Source organism: Eptesicus fuscus, chromosome 2 (assembly GCF_027574615.1).
Source record: "Eptesicus fuscus isolate TK198812 chromosome 2, DD_ASM_mEF_20220401, whole genome shotgun sequence".
NCBI classification, from domain to species: domain Eukaryota; kingdom Metazoa; phylum Chordata; class Mammalia; order Chiroptera; family Vespertilionidae; genus Eptesicus; species Eptesicus fuscus.
Genome location: NC_072474.1, coordinates 26,402,182 through 26,429,935, shown reverse-complemented (window position 1 = coordinate 26,429,935; position 27,754 = coordinate 26,402,182). Strand labels below are relative to the sequence as shown.

The 27,754-nt window shown below is 38.7% G+C and overlaps 1 protein-coding gene across 2 annotated transcripts in view; it reads left to right on the top strand.

Moving 5' to 3' along the window:
- SUV39H2 (SUV39H2 histone lysine methyltransferase) overlaps positions 1–27,754 on the top strand; it is a 35,733-nt gene that overhangs the window by 7,603 nt on the left and 376 nt on the right. Inside the window, exons 3-7 of one of the 2 annotated variants that reach the window (XR_008557393.1) lie at positions 20,240–20,908; positions 23,114–23,260; positions 24,516–24,645; positions 25,695–25,830; positions 27,418–27,456. Coding sequence is in view for 1 of the 2 variants with exons in the window: in XM_008148817.3 (XP_008147039.2) it covers positions 20,240–20,908; positions 23,114–23,260; positions 24,516–24,645; positions 25,695–25,801 (1,053 nt within the window). In the remaining variant the exon portion in view is untranslated. Of the gene's footprint in view, positions 1–20,239; positions 20,909–23,113; positions 23,261–24,515; positions 24,646–25,694; positions 25,907–27,417; positions 27,457–27,754 lie in introns of those variants that run through there. The other variant, XM_008148817.3, reaches the window with a different exon arrangement.

Here is a 27,754-nt window from a genome sequence, read left to right as displayed (position 1 = left end):
ATCTCCAATGGTTTGCTAACTGGACAATCTTGGCTTGTTCCTGATTTTTTTTTTTTTTTTTAAGAATAGTTTATTGATTTTGAGAGAGAGGAAAACATCACTATGAAAAGCACAATATCAATAGGCTGCCTCCTGCACACCTCTTACCAAGGATTGAGCCCGCACCCTGGGCTTGTGCCCTTGACTGAGAATGGAAACGGCAACCTCGTGGTGCACAGGATGATGACAAATCAACGAAGCAACATCAGACAGGGCTTGTCTTGTTCCTGCTCTTAAAGAAAAGCTTTCTCCCCTTTACCATTGAGTTGATGTTAGCTGTAGTTGTCAAATATGGCCTTTATTTTGTTGAATGTGTTCCTTCTGTCTTCACTTTGCTGAGTTTTTACCAACAGTGGATAATGTATTTTGTCAAATGCTTTTTCTGCATCTATTTATATGATCATATGATTTTTATACTTCTTTTTTTTTATGTCATGTATCACATTGATTTGTAGATATCGAACCAGACTTGCATTCTGGGAATAAATCCCACTTGATCATAGTATATTAATTTTTTGCTCAATTTAGTGTGCTAATTTTTTATTGAAGAATTTTTTGCATCTATGATCAAACAAGATATTGGCCTATAATTTTCTTTCTTTTTTTTTTGTAATATCTTAGTTTGGTTTTGTTATCAGGATAATACTGGCCTGGTATAATGTGTTAGGGAGCTTTCCCTCCTCTTCGATTTTTTGTGATGGTCTGAGAAGGATAGGTATTGAATCTTAGAATGTTTGGTAAAATTCACTTGGGAAGCCATCTTGTTCAGGACTTTGTTGGGAATTTTTTCTTGCTGATTGGATTTCATTAGTAGTTATCAGTCTGTTCAGATTCTCTTATTCTTCCTGATTCAGCCTTGGAAGATTATATGTTTTGTTGTTGTTTTTTTAATCCTCACCTGAGAATAGATATAAATTGACTTGAGAGAGAGAGGGAAGGGGAGAGAGAGAGAAAATCATTAAGGAGAGAGAGAAACATTGATTGGTTGTGTCTTGTACACGCCCCCAACTAGGAATCAAACCTGTAAACTTTTTGGTGTATGGGATGATGCTCCAGCCAACTTAGCCACCCAGCTAAGGTGGAAGATTCTATTTTTCTAGGAATTTATCTATTTCTTCGGTTTATCCAGTTTGTTGGCATATACTTGTTGGTAGTATTTTCTTAAAATCTTTTGTATTTCTGTGGTATCAGTTGGTACTTCTCTTTCTTTCCTGGTTTTATTTGGGTCCTCTTTTTTTCTTCATGAGTTAGGTTAAATTTTTAACTGTTTTGTTTATCTCTTCAAAGAACCAACTCTTGGTCTTATTGATATTTTGTATTTTTTGACTCTATTTATTTCCACTCTAATCTTTATTATTTCTCTCCTTCTATTCAATTCGGGCTTTGTTTGTCCTTTTTCTAGTTCTTCAGGTATAAGGTTAAATTGTTTATTTGAGATTTTTCTTGTTTCCTGAGGTAGGCCTATATTGCTATGAGTTTCCCTCTTACAACTACTTTGGCTGTGTTCCATAGATTTTGGGTCATTCTGTATTTGTTTCCATTTGACTCAAAATATCTTTTGATTTCTCCCTTGACCTCGTTGTTACCCATATATTGTTTGGTAGTGTGTTGTTTAGCCTCCAAGTGTTTATGTTTTTCAGTGTTCTTAGAATTAATTTCTAGTATACCATTGGATTGGAGAAGATAAATGATATGAGTTTGATCCTTTTTAATAGGTTGAGAGTTGTTTTATAGCCTAGCATGTGCTCATTCCTGTGCACTTGAAAAGAATGTGTAGCCTGGCCGGGGTGGTTGAGCGTTGACCGAAGAACCAAGAGGTCACCGGTTCAATGCCTGGGTTGTGGGCTTGTTCCCCATAGAGGGTGTCTAGGAGGCAGCTGATCAATGTTTCTATTCATCGATGTTTCTATCTCTATATCCCTGTTCCTTCCCCTCTCTCTAAAATCAATTAAAACATATTTTAAAAAGAAAAGAATGTATTCTGCTGATTTGGAGTGGTATGCTCTAATATTATTATAATTTATATCCATATGGTCTAATATGTCATTCAAGTCTACTGTTTTCTTACTGATTTTCTAACTCCGACTTTAATACTGTTGATCTCTTCCTTATACCTGTCAGTATTTGCTTTCTATGGTTAGATGCTCCTATATTGTGTGCATAGATGTTTGCAAGCATTATATTCTCTTTTTGGATTGATCCCTTTATCATTTTAAAATACCCTTCTTTATTGGTTGTTATGTCCCTTGTTTTAAATTCTGTTTTGTCTGATATAAGTATTGCTGTCCCAGTTTTTGTTTTTTTCATTTCAGTTTGCATGACATGTTTTTTCAACCTTTTACTTTCAGGTAATTTCTTTTTTTTTTTTTTTTTTTTAATCCTTACCTGAGGATATTTTCCCATTGATTTTTGAGGAGAGTAGAAGAGAGAAGGAAAGACAGAGAGAAATATCGATGTGAGAGAAACACATCGAATGGTTGCCTCCTGCACGAGCCCCATCCAGGGCCTGGGCCGTGGAGGAGCCTGCAACCAAATACATGCCCTTGAAGCTGGGACCCTTTGATTCGCAAGCTGACACTCTTTCCACTAAGCCACAACAGCTAGGGCTGTTTGTAATATTTTAATCTGAAGTGGGTCTCTTATAGGCAGCATATGTATGGGTCTTGTTTTTTAATCCATTCAGTCAGCCTATGTCTTTTTTTTTTTTAAATATGTTTTTATTTATTTGTTTTTTTAGAAAGAGAGTGAGGGAGACAGGGATAGAGAGATAGAAACATCGATGAGAGAGGAACATCATCGATTGACTGCCTCCTGCACATCCCACACTGGAGATTGAGCCTACAACCAAGGTATATGCCCTTGAGCAGGATCGAACCTGGGACCCTTAAGTCCGCAGGCAGACGCTCGATCCACTGAACCAAATTGGCTAGGGCAGCCTATGTCTTTTGATTGGAGTATTTAAGCCTTTTATGTTTTAATTAATTATTGATAAGTATTTACTTATTGTCATTTTATTGTTTTCTGGTTACTTTTGTAGTTTTCTTTTTCTTTGTTATTCTCTTGCTCTCTTTGTTTGTTGATGCCTTTTTATAGTGCTGTGTTTGGCTTCCTTTCTCTTTATTTCTTGTTCCTCTTGTAGATTTTTGGTTTGTGGTTACCATATGCTTCATCTATACCAAATTAAGTTTATAGCAGTCTGTTTTAACTTGATGGTCATTTAAGTTTGAACATATTCTGAAATCACTACAATTTTTACTCACATCCTCCATGTTTAAGTTTTTGTCATTTTTAAGTTCTTTTGTGTATATGTGTATTCTTTAACTTATTGTAGTAATTACACATGATTTCCCCCCTTTTAACCTTTGTACTAGTTTCACAATTTTTTTAAAATATATTTTTTATTGATTTCAGAGAGGAAGGGAGAGGGAGAGATAAAACATCAATAATGAATCATTGGTCAGTTGCCTCCTGCACGCCCCCTACCTGGGGATCGAGCCTGCAACCCAGGCATGTGCCCTGACCGAAAGCAAGTCGTGACCTCCTGGTTCATAAGTAGACGCTCAACCACTGAGACAAACTGGCCAGGCAGTCTTATAATTTATTGAGTCATTACTGTAAAAACTTTTACATTGATTTTTAGAGAGGAGAGAGAGAGAAACATTGATGTGAAAGCGACACATATACTGACTGCCTCCTGCATGCCCCCCCAGTGGGGATGGAGCCTGGAACCCAGGCATATGCCCTGACAGGGAATTGAACCAGCAACCCCTTGGAGCCTGGGGCAACACCCAACCAACTGAGCCACCTGGCCAGGGCATATTCATATTTTTGATATTTTCTACTGCAAGAAGTCCTTTAATATTTCCTGTAATTTAGTGGTGATAAACTCATTAGCTTTTTCTTGTCTGGGAGACTCTATCACTCTTTCAATTCTAAATGATAGCTTTGCTAGGGAGAGTAATCTGGATTGTAGATCTTTGCTTTTCATTACTTTGAATATTTTATGCCTCTTCCAACTGGCCTGCAAAGTTTCTGTTGAAAATCAGTTGATATTTTGATGGGAGCCCCTTTGCACGTAACTGCTTTTCACTAGCTACTTTTATTTATTTACTTGTTTATTTTATTTTTCCTTTATAAAATTTATTTTTAAAATAATTGTACAACGAATAAGTTTCCATCTATGTGGATCTCAAAGTTGCAGGACTTTTTGAAGGTGCCGCTTATTAATCAGCCCCACGCGTCCCAGGTAGAAGCTGCACACAGAACTTCCCTGGTTAGATAGCTCCTGTGAGACTTCTCTTTCCAACTTCTGAGATGCTTTCACATGTGGTCTCCCTGGGATGGAGATTTCATCTTGGATTTTCCTGATTAGAACTGTCATGCGCAGATTTCCTGGTTAGCACTCCCAGGGAGCCTCTGATGACCTCATCTCAGGGGTTCTCTGCTTAGGTGATCTTTCAGTCCAGCTAGTGTGCCTCCACGAGAATTCAGTGGGATGTGAATTGTATACATCACGTTAAAAAAGGCACAGCCACCCATTTGAAAGGTAATATTGTTATCTTCAAGATTATAGGATTATCTTCCAGATATTTAATCAATGATTTATTATTGATTATTCATGTATGACAGTTGTCACAACCTGCAAAATAATGACTACATCTATATTTGTGTGTGTACATTTGTATGTATGCACATTTATTTTAATGATTATGGATATTTGCAACCCACTTGCACATTAATAACCTTACTCCTTAATTGTAAAAATTTCCTGGACATGGCTAGGGCAGGTTGTTATTTATGTCTTCCAAATGAGCAAACTGAAGCACCAGGAAGTGCAATGATGTTTCCAAGGGCATATGGCTGCCACCCTGCTGAACCAGGCTCCCTGGAGTCTCTAGCTACTTTTAAGATTCTCTCTTTGTCTTTAACCTTTGGTATTTTAATTATGATGTGTTTTTGTATGGGCCTCTTTGAGTTCATCTTGCTTGGGACTATGTGCTTGTTGGACTTGTATGTCTGTGTTCTTCACCACATTAGGTAAGTTTTCAGTCTTTTCTTTACATAGGTTCTCAAATCCTTGCCTTCATTTCTCCTTTTAGTACCCATATGTTGGTGTGCTTTATGTTGTCCCAGAGGTCAACTACCCACATATTTTTTTGCTGTATCAACTGGGTGTTTTCTGCTACCTTGTCTTCCAGTTCACTGCTTTGATCCTGTTTTTCATCTAACCTGTTGATTCCCTCTAATGTATTTTTTATTTCAGTTATAGTATTCTTCATTTCTGACTGATTCTTTCTTATGGTTTCTATCTCCAATGTGGTTCTCACTGAGTTCATCTTTTCTTCCCCTAAGTTATTGAGAATCCTTATAAATAGCATTTTGAACTCTGTATCATCTCCATTTTGGTGAGTTCTTTTTTGGAGTATTGTCCTGTTCTTTCATTTGGGACATGTTTCTTGTCCTTATTTTGGCTAACTCCCTGTGTTTGTTTTGTATTATAGATCTGCTGTGTCTCCCAGTCTTGGCAAGGTGACCTTATGTAGTAGGTGTCCTGTGAGGCCCAGTGGAGCAGTCTACTTGTTCACCTGAGCCGAGTACTCCAGACATGTCCCTAGTTGTGTTTGCCCTCCTATTGTAGTTGAGCCTTGATTGCTGTTGGCATGTTAGTGGGTGGGATTGACCCTAAGCCTGACTAAATGTGAGGGCTTGCCATGACTGCTGCAAAAAAGCTGTTGTGAGGGAGCTGACCCCACAGAGTGGGAGCTGCTTTAGTGGGACTCTGGTGCCAGCTGAGTCTGCCCTTCCAGTTTTTCATTTTAGGAGCTGGTTGGGTGGTACTCTGGTGTGGTCTGAAGCCATCCACCAGGTGTGTTGGTTCTTGGGAGGGGCTCCATTGCAGGTCACGTCCAGCTTCTGTTTGAACCCAGCTCGGGGCCACCTGGGAATGATGTGTCGTGGACTTGGAGGCTCCCGGGAGAGGCTTTTCTGTGAATTGAGGTGAGCTGCCACTAATGCTGGACTTGGGACTCTTTGGTCCCACAATTTGAGCTGAGGCCAGACACCTCTTGTGCCGGGTTTGTGGCCGCTTATTTGAAGCTTACATTCCAGGCCAACCTTGGCTGCAGCTTATGCCAGGCTTTGGGCCACCTGATAGGAGTTGCAGTGCAAGTTGAGACTGGTTGCTTTTTGTGCCAGGCTTGGGGCCACTTAGCAAGATGTATGGGTCATGTCAAGGCCTGCCTCTGCTTGTTAGGGGTTTGTGGACCTTTGATAGATATTACAAAAGTGCAACATGAGCCAAGGCAGGCCACTTGTGCGGAAAAGCCACTGGAAGTGGCTCAGCCCGGCGCTTGGGTGGGATGAGATCTCAGGGAATCACCAGGGCAGGGTAAACAGTGATAATGGAGAGCTCAGATTTGGCACCCACCTGCACCTGCCACCTGGGTGGGGGGTGGAGGGAGGGCTCAACAAAGGAGCAGTAGTACCCACCAGCAGTTCCCTCTCCAGAGAGAGTAGTTCCAACCCCTGCTCTTTCAGCCCTTGCTGTGAAGCTAGCCAATTCAGTTCCTCCATGTATGTTCCTGGCACTGTGTGAGTTGCCATTCCTGCACTGGAGCCCAGTTAGAAAGTCTGTGAGCAAATGAGTCTGTCCACAAACCCCTAAAAAGCAGGGTAGTCCTTGTTCCTCAAGAGGAACACCTCTGTCTCCTGCAGCCATCCATCTCACTCAGATGCAATCTCTGCTTGTTTTCAGTCAGATGTTATGGGGACTTCACTTCCAGGCACTGGTGCCCCGGCCTGGGGGACCCACTGTGGAGCTAGTACCCCTTGCTCCTCCCTCACAGATACCTCTATGGCCAAAATATTTATCCCAATTTTTTTATGTTACTTTCTTTTTTATTTTAGAGAGAGAGAAAGAGAGTGATAGAAAGATAGAAACAGCAATGAGAGATAAACATTGATCAGCTGCCTCCTGCACGCCCCTCCTGGAGATCAAGCCCGCAACCTGGGCATGTGCCCTTACCAGGAACCAAACTAGTGACCTCTTGGTTCACAGGTTGGAGCCACACCGGGCCGGCTCTCCGGATTCTTCATCGCTACACTGTGGGTGTGGGAACAGCTTGTTCTGCATCTTTGTCCCGCTTACCATTCTTGTGGCTGCTGCTTTATATTCTTAGTTATAGAATTTGTATTCAGCTAGTCTTCAGTTGCTTCTCAATGATGGTTGTCTTATAATTTAGTTGTAATTTTAATGCGGTCATGGGAGGAAGGGAGCTCAGCATTAACCTACTCTACCATCTTGACCGACAGTTCAAATTATTTAATCTAAAAGCGCTCTCCCCCCCCCATCTCCCTCCCTCCCCTCCCTCCCCCCCCTCTCTCTCTCTCTCTCTCTCTCTCTCTCTCTCTCTCTCTCTCTCTCTCTCGCTGTTTGTGTGTGTGGTGTGTGTATCATATTCAGGGAAAGTGAAAGATCTTATGACCCTGTCCTTTTCTTGTGTTTTCATACTTAGCTCATAAAGGACACTGTCTCATTACAGTTGTTTCTGAAACACAACTCTGGTTACATTATGGCCTTTTAAGTGACTCCCTGTTGCCTACCACTTTAAGCTGAGCCCCTTTGGACTGAGGTTCTTTATCATTTGGCCAGCTTCATGTCTTATCACATATCCCCCTTTCTATGCACATTGAAATACTTGTAAATTCTCTCATAAAGCTAAGATTTACTGACCACCCAATATAAGTTGTGCACTCTTCAAATATTGGGAACATAGCTTAAAACAGGCATAGCTTATATTCTAATTCCTTGAACACATCATGCACCTTTGTGCATGCACTTTTGCATTTCTCATCCAGTTCCCTCTTTGGAATACTATTGTTTCCCTTCTTTCCTTGGCAAAATTCTACTTGACCTGCAAGGTTCAGCTGTAAGGTTACTACCTTTTGTAGTGCCTTCTTCCCTTTCACACCTCCAGTAAAATTAATTGCTTTATAATAGGGGCTTACAAAGTACTGTTCTTGTCATTTTTCTAGAACTTATCACATTTTATAGCTTTGTTTCATAACTTTTCTGCTAAATTGTCAACCATTTAAGGACAAGAACTATGTCTTACTATAGTCTCTAGCACATAATGGGTATTTTAGTTCATGGTTAATGAATTGGTTTTGCTTCAGTGATTTTTCTAGTCTTCACAACACTATTAGTGTAGGCCATAGCTTCATGCTTGTATTATAGTTGCAATCTGTTGACTAATATTTTCTGTTTCTTCTATCTATAATCTCACTCAATAAACATTTGATTTCCTTCTGTGTGTCGGGGTACTACATTAGGCACTGGGAAAGTAAACATTAATAAGAAACTGTTCATCAGCTTAAGGAACTCATAGCCTAGTGAAAGATTGACAAGTAAGTCATCCATTGCAGTATAGTACAGTAAGGGCTGTGGCAGACGTTATTACAAGATCTATGGGAGGTACACTTAGGCCAGGTCACAGGAAGCTTTCCGGAAGAGGTGATATCCAACAGGGACTGAATAGGTAAGTATTATAATTCATTATGGCTTTAGTATAGAGAATAGAGTGGGATATGGGAATGGGAAAGAATGAAAGATGAGTGAAAGAGCTTCCAGCCATTCTGTAACAGTGGAATTGTTTGAAGGGTTCCAAAAAGAGTGACACAATCAGATATGTAATTTAGAGCGTTCTCTGTGCAATGAGGAAAGTGGATTGGCAGGAAGGGAAATGACACGCACTACCTAACACATTCTGAAAGGCTGTTGCAGTAATCCACACAAGAAATGATGGTGATTACCCCTCGCCCGTGTTTCCCAGTGGTTAGAGCATTGGCCTGGGCACTAAAGGGTTTGATTCCTGGTCAAGGGAACATAATTGGGTTGCAGGTTCCATCCCCGGTCCTGGTTTTGGGGCGCATGCGGGAGGCAGCTGATTGGTGTGTCTCTCTCACATCAATGTTTCTCTCTGTCTCATTCTCTCCCTTCCACTCTCTAAAAATCAATGGGAAAATATTCTCAGGTGAGTATTAACAAAAAAGAAAGGAAGGAAGAAATGATGCTTGAACTAAAGTAATAACAATGGAAATGAAGAGAAGTAGGTGATTTTTTAAAATTATCAAGGATATGAAATTTACAACTCTGTGGTTTAGTGGTCAGGGAGTTGGGTGGGGATCTGGCAGTGAGGGTTCCACATCTAGAAAAACATGGGTTTCTGATGTGCAGTTGTTTAGATAATAATACTGTTCAACAAAACCCAGGAATATAGGAGCGTTGGGATAGGAGGACTAGGTTTGGTGAAGAAGAAGGTTGAAAGCATTTAAGTGTGAGATGATTGTTGGAAATGTGGTTCTAATAAAGAGAGAACTGGAAACATAGATCTTGAAGTAATTGGCAAAAAGATAGTAATTGAAGCCATAGGGATAGATACAGTTACCCATTCATTAACTCAACAGATAAGTATTGGCCATCTATCACATCATATGCTAGGCACTAGTGATCTCAGCAATAAATGATACAGAGGTATGGTCCCTGATATCATGGAGTTTCTCTTTTAGTGAAGGTTAAAAACCTTTAATATCCTGGTACAGAGTACTTAGTTATAGTTGAGGTAAGTGCTAATGTAACAGAAGGCTCTAACTTATCCTACAAACACTGGGCAGGTGTCCATGAGGAACTGATGTTTAACTTATCGCCAAAGAATGAAAAAATAAGTAGAAAAGGGTCTTGAGGCAGAAGAGAACCTGACTTCTTCAAGGAATACAAAGTGTGAGTGGGATATAGTTAGCAAGAAGGATTGAAATGAGGCTGGAAGGATAGGCTGGATCCAGAAATGTAGCACACCTTAGAGGCCAAGAAGAGAATTTTGAACAGTAGGGAGCTCTAGCCAGTTTGGCTCAGTGGCTAGAGCGGTGGCCTGCGGACTGAAGGGTCCCCAGGTTTGATTCCGGTCAAGGGCGGGCTCGATCCCCAGTAGGGGTTGTGCAGGAGGCAGCCGATCTATGATTCTCTCTCCCTCTCCCTTCTCTGAAATCAATAAAAATGTTTTTTTAAAAACACACAATAGGAAACAGTAGTTTTGAGCAGGGGGCTGACATGATATGATGGGTATATTGAAAATATTACTCTGGCTATTGTGCCATGAATGGACTGAGAGTAGTAAGAGGCTATTACAGTAATCCCAAACAAACAAACAAAATGTGAGGAGAGAAAAACAAGGACTGAGGAACAGTAAGAGAATTCACAGGAAGAACTACCAAAGATTGAGACAAACTGGTAAGAGAGGTAGGAAGAAAACCAGAAGATTAAATCATGGAAGCCTGTGAAAGAGAGAATGTCAGCAAGATAGAGTAGTGACCAGTGGGCCAAAGATTGTAAAGTATGTATTGATGCCCTTAGAGCAATTTCTGTAGCTTGGGTTGAAGAAACCAAAATAGAATGAATTAAAGAATTGGAGATGATTGCCGAAACCGGTTTGGCTCAGTGGATAGAACGTCGGTCTGCGGACTGAGGGGTCCCAGGTTCGATTCCGGTCAAGGGCATGTACATTGGTTGCGGGCACATCCCCGGTGGGGGGTGTGCAGGAGGCAGTTGGTTGATGTTTCTGGCTCTCTGTCCCTCTCCCTTCCTCTCTGTAAAAAAATCAATAAAATATATTTTTTTAAAAAAAGAATTGGAGATGAGAAAGTGTAAAATAGTATGGACAACTCTTTCAAGAATTCCAGCTTTGAAGAAAGGGAGGAAGGGCAATGTAAGGTATAAGGGTGTTTATAAATTTTATTTAAAAAAAAATCTGAGTAGGTAATACATGCATATGATTTTAAAAATTGAAAGTTGTAAAAGGTCATATACTGAAAGGAAATCTTATACCCCTGTAACATTGGTCTCCAATCTTTCAACTTTTAGTAATTTATCATATCTTTTAGGGATCCCTTACATATTTAAGCATTTATATCTCAAAGCATGTTTAGTTTAATTTTGCTTTTTAAAAATGAGGGAGGCTTAAATGCTAGTGAGAACCATAGAAAGGGAGAAGCTGAAGACACAAGAAAGAAGGGATAATTGTTGGAGGAAGTACATCTCTTCTGTTGTATCTGCATCCACCCTCTTCTCTAGTTATATGTCCATGGAAGTATGGAAATTAAGGGAATTTCTGCCTGGTGGTTTCTATTTTCTCTCTGCATTAGAAACAAAGTTCATGTGCTATTGAAAATAACAGGAAGTAGTGGTATGGGACCTCGAGCAAAGTGGAGAAGGTCTGAAATAGCCAACTTAGGGAATGGAAAGAATGCTAACTGGGTGAACAGGGTGGTTACTATTATGAGTTCATATTGGGGTTCAGTTGAACTTATAGGATGTAAATTGAGGTAGTCAGTCTCAGTGCTGGGTGATTTTTCCACACCATTTTCTAGCCATGTCACTCTTTCATACAGAAAATTTTCTGATAAAACTATGGGTACTCTTTATTAACATACTTAGCTCATCAGTAAAGAAGCAGAACCCCCATGTACATTGGTGGGGCTTCTCCCTTAGTAAGCAAATATTAAGAAAGAGATTGCCTTCTTAAAGTATCCAGATAATTTTGTGTCTCTAGAACGACCACTGTACTACATGGTGCATACTAACAGAATATTCCACATCTAACAATAGAATAATACTCCTAAAAGGCTGATTGCACTTAGAATGGTTTGTTAAGAACTGGAATAACATAGAAATCATTGCACCGAAATGCAAATTTTAGAGATCAGGAAAACAGAGCTCCAAGAAAGGACTTTCCAAAAACATTTTGTTCATTTGTTTTAGTCTTCGGCCTCTAACCAGCTCTCACAATTCCTGCTCTCTGTCAGTTGCTGGCATGAAAATCCAATGAGTTTCTCTTGACCATTATGCCATATTTTTCCGTGTATAAGATGCCACCATGTATAACACACACCCCACCTTACCAACCCAAAATTAAGAAATCAATATTTTAAAATTTTTGTTGGTTTTCCTCTTAAGGCCTTCTTCTTTTTTGGCATCTGAAGGAGTTGTTCTTCCTGTTTTCTCCACTGTCTGATCATACACTCAGTGGGAGGAGGTCCAAGTTATCTCTCTGCAGCTCTATTTCCATGCTCTTTTGCATAGCAGATTACATTCAGTTTGAATTTTGCAGAGTAAGATAGTTGCTTACCAGTATTTATCTTTTTATTTTTGGACATCAGAATACTCCGGTCCCTGTTGCATCTGCCCACTCTCCACCTCCACCACCACCATCCCCTCCAATTATGGCATAAGCTGACATCAGTAACAATAAGGCTCATGATTGGAGGAAGCCTGTTTGACAAGGTATGGGCAGCTACGCACCACGTGGCTCCCTCCTCGACTGTATGGCTCCCTCCTCGGCTTACTTGAGTGTATAAGATGCCCCTCGATTTTCAGTCTAATGATTTTAGAAAAAAATGGCATCTTATACATGGAAAAATACAGTAATTGTCAAACTGTACTCTCATGCAACACTAGTGTTTTCATAATCAAATTTAGGCTATTCTATCACCAATATTGTATATGGTGATTATCTCAGAACTTGCAGAAAACAATTAGCTAATGGGAAGATAGATTTTTGTTTTGTTTTCTCTCATATATATTTTTTAAATATATTTTTTTATTGATTTCAGAGAGGAAGGGAGAAGGAGAGAGAGAGAGAAACCTCAATGGTGAGAAAATCATAAATCGGCTGCCTCCTGCATGCCCCCTACTGGGGATCGAGCTGCAACCCTGGTATGTGCTCTTGACCGGAATGGAACCCCGGACCCTTCAGTCTGCAGGCCAACGCTCTATCCACTGAGCCAAAGCAACTAGGGTCTCTCTCTCTCTCTACACACACACACACACACACACACACACACACACACACACACACACATACATACTAGAGGCCCGGTGCACGAAATTCGTGCACGGAGATGTGTGTCCCTCAGCCCAGCCTGCACCCTCTCCAATCTGGGAACCCTTGAGGGATGTCTGACTGCCTGTTTAGGCCCAATCCCACTGGGACATCCCTCTCACAATCAAGGACTGCTGGCTCCCAACTGCTCACCTGCCTGCCTGATTGCCTCTAACCGCTTCTGCCTGCCAGCCTCATCACCCACTAACCATTCCCCTGCCAGCCTGATCGACGCCTAACTGCTCCCCTGCTGGCCCGATTGCCCCCAGCTGCCCTCCCCTGCCAGCCTGGTCACCCCCAACTGCCCTCCCCTGCAGGCCTGGTCCCCCCCAACTACCCTCCCCTGCAGGTCTGGTTGCCCACAACTGCCCTCCTCTGCAGGCCTGGTCCCCCACAACTGCCCTCCCCTGCAGACCTGGTCCCCCCCAACTGTCCTCCCCTGCAGGTCTGGGTCTCTCCCCCAACTGTCCTCCCCTGCAGGCCTGGTTCCCCCCAACTGCCCTCCCCTGCAGGCCTGGTCCCCTCCAACTGCCCTCCCCTGCAGGCCTGGTCGTCCCCAACTGCCCTCCCCTGCTGGCCTGGTCTCCCCCAACTGCCCTCCTCTGCCAGCCCAGTCACCCCTAACTGCCCTCCCCTGCTGGCCTGATCGCCCCCAACTGCCCTCCCCTGCAGGCCTGGTCCCCCTCAACTGCCCTCCTCTGTAGGCCTAGTCCCCTCCCAAATGCCCTCCTCTGCAGGCCTTGGTGCCCCCCCCAACTTCTCTCCCTTGCAGGCCTGGTCCCTCCCAACTGCCCTCCTCTGCAGGCCATCTTGTGGTGGCCATCTTGTGTCCAAATGGGGGCAGCCATCTTGTGTGTTGGAATGATGGTCAATTTGCATATTATTATTAGATAGAATGTATATATATATATTTTTTAATATATTTTATTGATTTTTTACAGAGAGGAAGAGAGAGGGATAGAGAGTTAGGAACATCGATGAGAGAGAAACATCGATCAGCTGCCTCTTGCACACCCCCTACTGGGGATGTGCCCGCAACCAAGGTACATGCCCTTGACCGGAATCGAACCTGGGACCCTTGAGTCTGCAGGCCAAGGCTCTATCCACTGAGCCAAACCGGTTTTGGCTGTATATATATATTTTTAAAGTTTTTGTGCTTGCTACCACTTATTGGCTACTAGTGGCCCGGTGCACAAAATTCATGCATGGTGGGGGGTTGGATTTCCGTCAGCCCAGCCTGTACCCTCTTCAATCGGGAACCCTTTGGAGGATGTCCAACTGCCGGTTTTCCTCTCACAATCTGGGACTGCTGGCTCCTAGCCACTCGCCTGCCTGCCTGCCTGCCTGCCTGATCGCCCCTAACTGCCTCTGTCTACCTGCCTGATTGCCCTTAACCCCTCTGCCTGCCTGCCTGATCGCCCCTAACCTCTCTGCCTGCCTGCCTGGTCGCCCCTAACTGCCTCTGCCTGCCTGCCTGATTGCCCCCAACTGCCCTCCCCTGCCGCCCTAATCTCACCCCTAACTACCCTCGCCTGCTGGCCTGGTTGCCCCCAATGTCCCTCCCCTGCCAGCCTGATCTCACCCCCAACTGCTCTCCCCTGCTGGCCTGATCGCCCCTAACTGCCTCTTCCTCCCTGATCACCCCTAACTGCCCTCCCTTGCTGGCCTGATCTTGCCCCCAACTGCCCTCCTGTGCCGGGCAATTTGGTTCTGATTGGTTGGTTTCTATGCCAGTCAGTGTCAAAAGCTCTGCCTCCTAGGCAGCCATTGGCTCCTCACAGTTCAACCAGATTTGGTTCTGATTGGTAGGTTTCTATGCCAGTCGACGTCTCCAGGCCTATCTCCAGGCCTCATCAGAGAGGCGGGGCTGATCAGCAGCCCCCACAGAGGCCCAGAGAGAAACAGAGGCACAGCTGCTAGCGAAGCCAGGAGAGAAAGAGAGGCAACGGCTAATCAACAGCTGCCACGGAGGCTGTGGATCAGACCCTGCCTCTTTCTCTGGGCCTGATCCGCAGCCTCCTTGGCAGTCAGTGCTGGGTCACCATAGCAACCCAGCACTGCCTGCAGGACTGACTTCTGGTGTTTGATGGAGCCTTCGGTTGGTCCTTACGGACCCTGGGTTTTTATATATTAGGATAGACAGTGGATTTCAGAACAATATTGAAAAACCATGAATTAACTATCTCCAGGTTAAGTTTAACAGCTTGTATTTTAAGGATTCATATAATTACTATTGTAAATTTTATCTTGCATACATTTTGGTAGTCATTTTTTGTTAGACATTCAGAAATGTTTAGTCATAGCCTAAGCGGTAGTAAGCAATTGTGCTTAGTTCTGGGGCTACAAAGAATAAGGTTCCATTTCTTCCTACAAATGGCTTATAGTTTAGATTAGAAATGGGAACACAGGCGGTTGGCAGTGTTCAGTTCTCCTTGAGCAAGAGAAGCAGGAAAGATTTCACTGAAGAGACATTTGAGCTGAGTTTTATAGATGAGTAGGTTTTTCGCCACATAAAAGATGAAACTGAAATAAGCCAGTATTCATTAGGCAAATGGAAGAGGCCATTCTAATTAGAGAACTTTGTGTAAAGAAAACAGAAGGGTATGAAAAGGTCTGTTATGTTCAAGTACTTAACAGCAGTTCAGTGTGGCCAGAGGGTAGTATGTGAATGGGGCCATAATGGAAGATTGAGGCAAAGAGGCATCAGAGACCCAATCAAGAATTGTCTTTGTTTATAATAGGAAGTATAAAAATTGTTTAGGCAGTGGAGAAGCCATTAAAATGTTTAAGCAACCAAATAACAGAATGACTGGTAGAGCAGATTTTTGTTATTTAAAAAACCTCTACACTTTAGTAAAGAAAGATGGATTGCAGTGTTGCCAGTCTGGAGTCAGGGAAACCAGTTAGGAGGTTAATGTAATAATCCAAGCAAGAATTGAAAGCCTGAAATAACCATAGGTAATAGAGATGGACAGGAACAAGTATCTAAAGACATTTGATGGTGGATTGGATTGAGGATCGAGATTGACCTCCTGGTTTACAACTTGTGTAACTAGGCAGATGGGTAAGATTCCTCTTGAGAGGGAATACAGAACAGAAATAATCTGTTTGGGAAGGACAATGATAAGTTCCATGTGGATAGATTGATTTAAAAACTTGTTGGACACCCAGTAGGCTATAGGAATATTGGGTTACATATAAAATTTTGGGACTTATCAGCATATAATTAAAACCTTTGAACTGGTGAGGTTGCCCAGAGAGAGTATTTAGAGCAGGAATTCTTTACTTGAAATCCAGATATCCTAAAATTACCCAAAATGTTACATGTGATTTTTGTTAAGTAAAGGTCCATAGCTTTCTTCAAATTGTCAGAAGGGGTGGTGTGAAAAGCGGCTAAGGACAGAGCCCTTACTATCCGCATTCCTTTCAAGTGATGGGCTGGGAAATGGTCTCAGCAAAGAAGGCAGAAGAGGAATAAGAGTGTAGAGAGAATCGTGATATCAAAGCCCAAGGACAATCGTCAAGACAGATGAGAACTGCAGAACTGTTGGCTTAGCAATTAGAAGATTGGTAAAATGATTCCTGATAAACAATATGGAATTAAGTGTATATGTATTTAATGAAACTCCCCACAGAAACACCAGGGTTTCTAAGAATTATAAAGAACATTAGCCTATAATAAAAGTTCAAATGCCTTAAGTGTCCAAGGCTATGTTAAATTTTCTATTGCCTTGCCATTACAATTTTATCTATCACTTTAATAATCTGAACTTAAAAACCAGCCAAATTCATCTCTTCATGTTTTCTGGATACTTCATGCAAATCTTAGCTTTAGGCTTTTGCTTGTGTTTTTCAACCTGCCTGCCCTGTTCCCTACCCAACAAATGTTATTAGTCTTTCACAGTGAAGTTTGTTCTACTTCCTCAGTCCCCTTTTCTGATTGACCTATATTAATTTCCCTCTTTATGTTCTAGTGGTATATATTGTCTTGTTTCTTTTTGTAGTTAAAATTGTACTGTTTTGCATTATTACTTATTTTACATATTATTGCCTTCTTTTACCAATGATATTTTACTCCTGAAGTTAGTATTACCTTACATTTCATCACACCCGCTAGTGACTGAGTTTTCACATACTAATTATTATAGATACTAAAATATTTGAATGAATTTTTTAAAAATATACTTTTATTGATTTCAGAGAGGAAGGGAGAGTGAGAGATAGAAACATCAGTGATGAGAGAGAATCATTGATCACCTGCCTTCTGCACACCCCCCACCAGGGATCGAGCCAGAACCGAGGCATATGCCATGAGCGGGAATTGAACCGTGACCTCCTGGTTCATAGGTCAGTGCTCAACCAGTGAGCCACACCAGCCGGGCAAATATTTGAATTAATTTATAACAAACATAATGGAGGGGAAATGTCTTTAAGAAAAAATTCATATGATGCAATTCAAATTATACAGGAGTAATTTATAGATCATTATTATGACTATATTCCATTTCTATGGGTAATCAAGAGTTGATTGTATATCAGAATGAATAAGATACTGATATATCAGGCAAACTTTTTGGCTTTTATTTGGAATTTTAAGGTATTGAATTAATCAAATTTGTTAAGTCAAACTGGTCTTTTTCCTGCTTAAAGTTAGTTTTCAAAATGGAAATATCTTTTTGAGATTTTAAAATAAAAATACGCATATAAAAGATAAAAGTCGTTGAGGGACCCCCCTTCCCATAAAAAAAAATAAAATAAAAAATAAAAAAAAAAAAGATAAAAGTCTACAAAGTAGAAATTGCATATTACTGATATTTCTATACTATTGTCAAAGACACTAATGTTTTATAAGCATCTTTACTATTCGTAAATTAAGTAGGTACCAGTGTGATTAAATACAAAGGTTACTCATTAAAAATGCAAGTTACTCATGGTTTTGGAAGCAGACTTCAGTGATACGGTGTTTTTAATTTTGTTGAATGATTAATTTAGCTTGATCATCTGATTTGAAGCCAGTCTTTGCAACTTTTGGCACAACCCAGAGCTATAGTAGGAAAAGCTGTATCAGGAAAAGAAGACGAGCAAGGTTGTATTGCTTTGTTCTAGAATCAGAAAAGTTAAAACTTTAATAATTAAGGGAAGTAGATGTTAGATACTGCCAAGTGGGTCTCATTGTTGCTGAGCAGATACCTGCTAACAATAATCCCAAATTTTAGAAGTTACCTAACAGGAGGGAGAAATCCATGTTAAATTTTAGTGAACCAGATTGATAACAAATATATGTCTAGGCCTTTTTTTGGGGGGGGGTGGGGGGGAGTACAGTTTTGTGCATATCCTCACACCATAATTTAACCATTTTTTTAAACAGAGAAAGCATTTTGACCATTTTTCTAAAGAAGCAAAGTTCTTTTAATTCACAAGTGTTACTGTTTATTGAATAGAAATATAATAAAACATTGAGATGAAAACAGTGGAGAGAAAATAAGCTCACTCACTACCTAGGTAACTTACTCCTTCAAAGCTGCCTCGGTGTTCCTCAGCCCAATTCATGCCTCCTTAATATGTCTAATACCACATTTCCTAGACCTTCGAGGTTATTTGGCATTATTAAATTATGAATCATAAAACAGCTTCATGGGCATCCTTACTTTATAATAAAAACTTTATTAAATAAAGTTTCAGGGGAAAATAAATGTAGCCCAATTAAGTTTTTATCAATATTTATGAATTAAAATAATTAAAAACTATACAATGCAGTTTAATAACTTTTATGTTTTAGAAGGCATTTTACCTGAGGGCACATGGATATATGTTGGTTATTCCAGAGGACAAAGAAAAAAGTTGAGAGAATTCAGAATTTTTTTATTATACACACTTGACCATCCACCTTGAAGGAAAGAAAATATAGTCAAGTCACTGGGATAGGGAGGCAAGATTCCAGGTACCATGGTGGTCAACAGTAGTCTGAGGGATAAATCAAAATATTTGATCATTGGTAGTTTGAATGTTTGCTACCTAATCCAATTGTGATTGAATCTAAGGTAAAAATTCTCTGGAATCATGCTGTCCAATAGAAATATAATTTGGCCTACATACGTGTAATTTTAAATTTTCTAGTAACCACCTTAAACAAAATAAAAGGAAACAAGTGAAATTGCCTTTAATAATATATATAATCTAATCCAACATATCCAAACTATTTCAATGAGTAATCAATATTTTTAAAAAGTTAAAAAGAGATGTTTTACATTTTTGTGTGCTATGTCTGAAATTCAGTGTATTAAAGCACAACTCAGTTTGGACTTAGCCACATTTCAGGTTCTCAGTGGCCATATGTGGCTAATGACTATTGGAAAGTGTATCTTTAGAACATCTAGGCTTTATGTGCCCATGACATTGAGAAACAGAACTTGCCTCATATCTAATATAAAATATTAAGTTACATATTTTAGAGCAGGCGTCCTCAAACTACGGCCCGCAGGCCACATGCGGGTGTTTTTGCCGTTTTTTTTTTTTACTTCAAAATAAGATATGTGCAGTGTGCATAGGAATTTGTTCATAGTTTTTTTTAAACTATAGTCCGGCCCTCCAACCGTCTGAGGGACAGTGAACTGGCCCCCTGTTTAAAAAGTTTGAGAACCCCTGTTTTAGAGGATACCTATATCTGTACTGGCCAAGTAAGCCTCTAATCTAGGTTAGTTTGGGGACTAGCCATTTGCATGATCAGGATGAATAGTTTTTGTTTAGTTTAGTCACCATTTGGTAAAATATTAATGGATTTCTGTACTTTTTCTGTAGGTGCAATTCTTTTGCCTATGGTCATGCATATTCTGCCACATCTAAATTCTATAAAGATTTTATGTAATAATACAGAAACAAAGTTTTATTTTTATGATCTGTACTTCTATTGCTAGAAATCTGTGACTATATATTCTGAACTTTAAATAAAATGATAATGGATACCTTACTCTCTTTTTTTAAAATGTATTTTTATTGATTTCAGAGAGGAAGGGAGAGGGAGAGTTAGAAACATCAATGATGAGAGAGAATCATTGATCGGCTGCCCCCTGCATGCCCCCTACTGGGGATCAAGCCCGAAACCTGGGCATGTGCCCTTGACTGGAATCAAACCTGGGACCCTTCAGTCCGCAAGCCGACGCTCTATCCGATAAGCCAAACCAGCTAGGGCATACCTTACTCTTTACAATATTAAATTTAAATAATTGGGATTGACAAAATCTGATTTGAATTTTCTTTTGTATTTTAAGGATATGGAATATTATCTTGTAAAATGGAAAGGATGGCCAGACTCTACAAATACTTGGGAACCTTTGCAAAATCTCAAGTGCCCGTTACTACTTCAGCAATTCTCTAATGACAAGCATAATTATTTATCTCAGGTAAAGAAAGGCAAAGCAATAACTCTAAACAATAACAAAGCTTTGAAACCTGCCATTGCTGAATACATTGTAAAGAAGGCTAAACAAAGGATAGCTCTGCAAAGATGGCAAGATGAACTCAACAGAAGAAAAAATCATAAAGGAATGATTTTTGTTGAAAATACTGTTGACTTAGAGGGCCCACCTTCAGACTTCTACTACATTAATGAATACAAACCTACTCCTGGAATCAGCTTAGTAAATGAAGCTACCTTTGGTTGTTCATGCACAGATTGCTTCTTTGATAAGTGTTGTCCTGCTGAAGCTGGAGTTCTTTTGGCTTATAATAAAAACCAACAAATTAAAATCCCACCTGGTACCCCTATTTATGAATGCAACTCAAGATGCCAATGTGGACCCGATTGTCCCAATAGGATTGTACAGAAAGGCACACAGTATTCACTTTGCATCTTTCGAACTAGCAATGGCTGTGGCTGGGGTGTAAAAACCCTTGTGAAGATTAAAAGAATGAGTTTTGTCATGGAATATGTTGGAGAGGTACGTTCAACTTATCACACAGCAAATGATGTGTGTGAACCGTTTACACTTTTAAAAAGTTCTCTTTTTATCTCAGTAACAAATACTTGATAAATTTCGATATTATCATTTGCAAATATGCAGAAATTTTACATTTAAAAGAAGGGTCCACAGTTGTTTGGAATTGGATCACTAGCATAGTTAGAAATATAAACTAGAATAAACAAAAATATGTACATTGACAAATGAGATACAGTCATCTTTCAACAAATACCCATTTATAGTCAATGTAAGTGACATTTGTAAAGTTTAAAATATGACAATTATTTTTACACTAATTTCTAAGAAGAAAATGAGATCTAAACACATGCTGACTTTGAAACTTTTAAATTATAATTTACTGCATTCATTTGAGCAAATATTGGTTAAATGTATTTGCCAAAACTCAGTTTTATTTCAACTTGAAAGATACTATAGAGTAGACCAGTGTTTTATGAGCAAGTGCTGTAGGATAAACATAAAAACATTTATTGTGTCCATAAGAAAATCCAAATAAACTCTTTGTATCTGTAACTCAGCTACAAAGACTACTTTCTACATTTCCAAATACTAAACAAATTTATTTTTATACATATAATGTGTATATATGCAAAAGTATTATTTCCCATATGCCACTTACTATTCTAAGCACCCTATATATTAACATATTAATTCTCTCAACTCTAAGGTAGTGGTATCCTCTCCATCGTTATAGGCAAGGAAACAGGCACAGAGAAATTAAGTACCTTGTTCAAGGTCACACAGTAGTAAAGAAGAGTCAGGATTCAAAACCAAGGCTCCAAAATCAGTGCACTTCACCACTGCTACACTTCCTCAAGCTGATGGTGGGTTAAGCTGTGACTAGAAAAATACGAGTATGACTGCATATCTGGGCTGTCAAATTTGACATTTTAAAAGTTGTTTGGAATTGGATCACCTAATTTTGAGATTAAATTGGATCCCTATGTTGATCTTTATATTTTTAGACAATGGCAGATGATTATAAATCACTGTTTAGGATACTAAATCTTTTATAATTCAATTATTCTCTTTTTTGGCTTAATAAGCACAGCAGCTAAATTTGGTTGACACTATAAATCACCACAGACATTTTTTTTTTAAATCCTCACCCAAGGATAGTTTTTCCCATTGATTTTGAGAGAGTGGAAGGGAGGGGGAGAGACTGAGAGATACATCGATGTGAGAGAGACACATCGATTGGTTGCCTCCCTCACGCATGCTGACCTGGCCAGGGATCTAGCCTGCATCCAAGGTACATGCCCTTGACCAGAATTAAATCCCCCACTCTTCATTCCATGGGCCAAAGCTCTAACCACTGAGCAAACCAGCTAGGGTGACATTTTGTTTCTTAAGCTGAGCCTGTGGTAAAGCTATGTTAAGAGCAGAACTGTAAGTGATGGTTTTGAGCTGCCAAATTTCATGAAAACAACCTATTCCTATAAAATAAAACTTTCCATACAATTGACTGCAAATTTAACATACCTTCTCTCCTATGTTTTTAATAAATTTCCCTTTGTAACTGCACACAGATTAGTTATAGGAAAAATGTCCCTTCAAAGCACATATACTTGTAAACTTAGTGCTTTGCATTCTGTTATGTCCTACAAAGAGCTATAGTTATGTCGCATTTTGAACATCTCAATAGATTAGAATGAAAGTAGTACATGGTTTCAGCTTCATTGTTAAATGGTCCTAATTCCTATTTAAATAGTCATAATTCTTTTTTCTTTTTTTAAAATATATTTTATTGATTTTTTACAGAGAGGAAGGGAGAGGGATAGAGAGCCAGAAACATCAATGAGAGAGAAACACCGACCAGCTGCCTCCTGCACACCCCCCACCGGGGATGTGCCCGCAACCAAGGTACATGCCCCTGACCGGAATCGAACCCGGGACCCTCCAGTCCGCAGACCGACGCTCTATCCACTGAGCCAAACCGGTTTCGGCAAATAGTCATAATTCTTTTGCACCATCATTTCTACTCCCTTTGTTTTCCCACCTCTTTCTGTCTGGCTCTTCCAGAGTCATTTGTGTGAATGTATATTTTGATGACACTTTATTCTTAAACATTTGTAGACACTACTATGTTAATTAATAGATTTATAGATGAGAGTTTCTTTGCTTCAGCAGTATCTATATAATATACTATAGTTTTTTAATTTTTAGGTAATCACAAGTGAAGAAGCTGAAAGACGGGGGCAGTTATATGACAACAAAGGAATCACATACCTCTTTGATCTGGATTATGAATCTGATGAATTCACAGTGGATGCAGCTCGATATGGAAATGTGTCTCATTTTGTGAATCACAGTGTAAGAAATACGGAAAGTATAGGCAGAACTAATTAGTACTGTGTTTAATGGTCTTCCATAGTTGAAATAATTACCTTTGAACCACAGATTCCTTTAATATTTCCAAAGTATTTTAGTATAAGGGCTTCTTATGTTAAGCCATGGGATTATCACTGTATTAGAAAAATTCATTTGGAAAATTCAAAATGCAAATACCATGCATTTTGCAAGTCTTTACATATGTTACTTCACTTAAACTTTCCAACAACTTCATAAGATAGTTATCCTCAGAGGAAGAAATGAGCAGAGGAGTTAAGAGGTAGAAAGTAGAAAGTTTAAGGAACACATATAACTATATAGAAGTTAACACAGCTAAATTTTTGGATATTTAACTAAAGATAGTTGTATTCTCTTAAAATATAAACATGTTAACATTTTTATAAGATTTACAAATTTGTAGAGTATTGAAATAGTATTTAGGGCTATTTTTCTAAATTATAAGTTAGTATTCTTAAGTATTAGTCTTGTAAGATTGAAATCTCCATTTTATAGATTTCAAGGAAATGTATCTCAGAGAGTAAGTTATATATGTAGTTCACCATATAAGGAAGTAGACCGTGTTAAACTTTTGATGGATTTTACACCAAGAAGCTAATTTATGACTAGTAATGAAATGCCAGAGACCTTCTGACTCCCTTCTTTTCTGATTTACTTAAATTTTTACTTTAATCTTGTTCTTAATAATAAATTTGGGATACTCCATATCCCAGAATTTAGTGTAGAGTTCTCAATATAATCAAACAATTTCAAGCAAGAGTTTAAGTAATGAAACCCCATGCAATATGAAACTTGAGTTCTACAGTAACGACTTGATTTATTAAATGCAGTTGTTCTAATTCCTTAAATATGCCTTACTGAGTGAGATATTAACAGGTGAACTGATAATGTTATCTGGATTTGCAGTAACATTCTCCAGAAAAAATTAAAAAGTCAGGAGTAGATGAAACAAGATTGGCAAAAATGTTGATAATTTTTGAAGCTGCATAGTGGATTCATGTGGACTTATATTATTCTCTCTAGTTTAATGTATGTCTGAAATTTTCTATAAGTTTGAAAACATTATTTTTACATATTCATATTTCAAAGACCTCCAAATAATCAATTTCCAGGACATCTTAAAAAAATAAATACTCTGGGCAACTGAAAATTTTATATGGATGTAGAAGAGTTCATTCACGTCATTTTTACTTAAATGGGTTCTAACATTCTTTTTTAGTGTGACCCAAATCTTCAGGTGTTCAATGTTTTCATTGATAACCTCGATACTCGTCTTCCCCGAATAGCATTATTTTCCACAAGAACCATAAATGCTGGAGAAGAGCTCACTTTTGATTATCAAATGAAAGGTATGGTTTTCAAGTACAGTTTTGTTGGTGTTGTTTTAGTATGAAGAATCTGTTCAAGAATAGGAAAAGACTAGATCATCTGAACCAATATTAAAGATGAAAACAGTGAGGCTTTGTCTTTTTATTCAAGGTCTCAAAGCTAACCTGACAGAGCTAAAACTGGAATCCAGGTCTGCCTGACCTTGAGCTGAGTGATGTTATTTCTTATATATCACATTGCCAACTGCTTTTTTCAGAATTTCCATTATGGAAACCTACTTATTTTAACATCTTTTCTCAGTACTACTTGGATTTAAAAAATTGTAAGCCTACATTTCTGAATCTTTACTAAGAGATGGATTTTTTTTCTTTTGTTTTTTGAGATGGATATTCTTAGTAAAGAGAATTGAGAGATTGAAAATGTGATTTAAATCACACATGAACTTATTCCATTCCTACTGGAATTTGGCTTTTAAAAAGAACATTTAGTTCAATTTATTTATTGTGATACTATAAACATGATGCCTTTTACATATTGTTACTACTTGATTTTATTTATGGCTCTTAAATAATGTATGAAATGAATAATTGTGTATTGAATTTTCCCAGAAAGTTGCATCATTTCCGAAATCCATTCTCATAAATATGGGCTAATAACATAAACTTTACCTCTTATTAGCCTACACCAGTGGTCGGCAAACCACGGCTCATGAGCCACATGTGGCTCTTTGGCCCCTTGAGTGTGGCTCTTCCACAAAATACCACGTGCAGGTGCGCACATACAGTGCAATTGAAACTCCGTTGCCCATGCGCAGAAGTCAGTTTTCGGCCTGGGCGAGTCTATTTTGAAGAAGTGGTTCTAACGCCGAGCCACACTCAAGGGGCCAAAGAGCCACATGTGGCTCGCGAGCCGCCGTTTGCCAACCACTGGCCTAGACCATCCTTTCAAGACAATTCATAATGATTTTTCTCTGAATATTCACATTTATTTAATGCTGATAGAAAATTTGAAACTCATTCTGAATTGCCTTAACTATCATTTTCCTGTATTTCTTTCTCTACATATTCAGGTTCTGGAGATATATCTTCAGACTCTATTGACTACGGCCCAGCCAAAAAGAGAGTCAGAACTGTGTGCAAATGTGGAGCTGTGACTTGCAGAGGTTACCTCAACTGAATTTTCAGGAAATAGAGCTGAGGATAAATGTAGTTTTGGTTTTTTCTAATGTTAACATTTTTAAAAATAAATATTTGGGACTCTTTTCATATTATCAAGATTATATACTATGTTAATTTACAATTCTTGTTTCAAACTATTGGCCAAAATGCATCATTGATGCTTCTGAAGAGAGGAACACAAGGTCACATAGACCAATTTGAAATATACCTAATTAGTGGTTAGATACCAAACAAGAAAGGAATACTACTACAGGTCAGCATATACATACTTAAGAAGTCTGTGTGAATAGAAAAACGCCTCCTTCAGTGTTTTAAGTGTTAAACTGATAATGTCATGATCACTAAGATAAAACATTCAATTTGCCATATACCTTGAATTTAGAGAACTAGTAAAGTTCTATTTTTGTTACTATGTTGTCATTCCTGTTTACCTATTTATTACTATAAATATTGTTACTTGTATTGGAGACAAATAGGTGATACTGAATTATACCGTTTTCTACTTCTTTCATTAAAACATTGAGATCTTAATGATACTGAAATTTAAGGTCTAAAATTAAATGTGAAAATAGTTAATTACAGCTTTATTTCATATTTTGAAGCAATTTGACCATTATTTGAAGGGTATATGTTTGAACCAATAATCCTATAGGAGAAAAATCTCCCAAAAGCTCTAAAATTCTAGAATAGTTGGCTATTAATGCCTCTTGGAAATGACACAGCAATGGGAGCAGGAAGGTGTTTTTTGGAGTGTGTTGGAGTACCAGGCAAGGGAAATGGGGTGCTTTAAGGATCCTTTTCAAAGACATGAATTTGGAGATTCATGTGAGTACTTCTGGTCCAGACAGTAAAACAAGATACCCCTGAGAGCAGCTGTTCTTAATATAACATTAACATAACACTTTCTGAATATGAGGCTGTTTTGAACATTTCTTTTCTACCAAATTTAACTATTTTTATATTTCCTACAAGCTCTTCTTTAAAAATAATCTATATTTTGAACTGATACCTATTTTATATGTGAGTTTTTAAAATGTGACAAAGCTAAACTTGACTTGGCCAAAGTGTGTGCCTGAATTATGAGACCATTTATTACTTGAACTATGAAGACTGAAATGGAATACATTCATTGTTGGTTTTGTTTACTTTCCTACATAGTAAAACCTCAAAATGGTGTTTTCATCTCTTTCTGATTCTGGGTTTTCTAATCTGGTTTTTCTTTCCAATTCTGGGTTTTCTAATCATGGTGTTCAACATAAAAGTAAAGGCAGCAAATACATCTAGCTCTCGGTATTTCTAAGCTCATTGCCCTAGGCTTTAACGACCTAAAATAAGCTTTAGTAAATTGAACTGACTTCAAGAATGCAGCATTTTAAATATTTTCTTTTAAAAAAAAATATTTGTATTTAAAATATCTTCTTAATCCCTAACCTCTTTTTTGGGGAAAGCTACATTTAATTATTATATTGTTATTATGACTTTGTTTCAAAATACAGGGTAAATTGTTTACATGTTTAGAACTTCAGAGTATATTTGCTAACCAAAATTTGCAGAAGGTGTGAAAAAAAATACTGACATGGTATCAGTGTTGAGAGAGCATCATTGATTTTACAGGTTGCTCCCCTTGGCCAACCATTCTTTGAATTATAATTGGTAAGTTTAAAGATGTAATTTTCATTTTTTTAAAAGTCTGTTTCACTGCCTACTTAATCTTGTCTACTTTTTGTGTTAAAAATATAAAACAGGAGGGCAAAGGGAAAATGGCTATTTTCAGTCAACTGTATTGTTATTAATAGAAATTCAATGAGCCTTTGAGATTTTAATTACCTGTGTTACCCTTATATTATTAAATAGCTGAACTCTAGTAGAAAAATCAACATTTAGCTTCTTTACATTAGTTTCCTAAGTTGTCATAATTTTTTCTCTCAATATAAAGCAAATATTCAGTGGT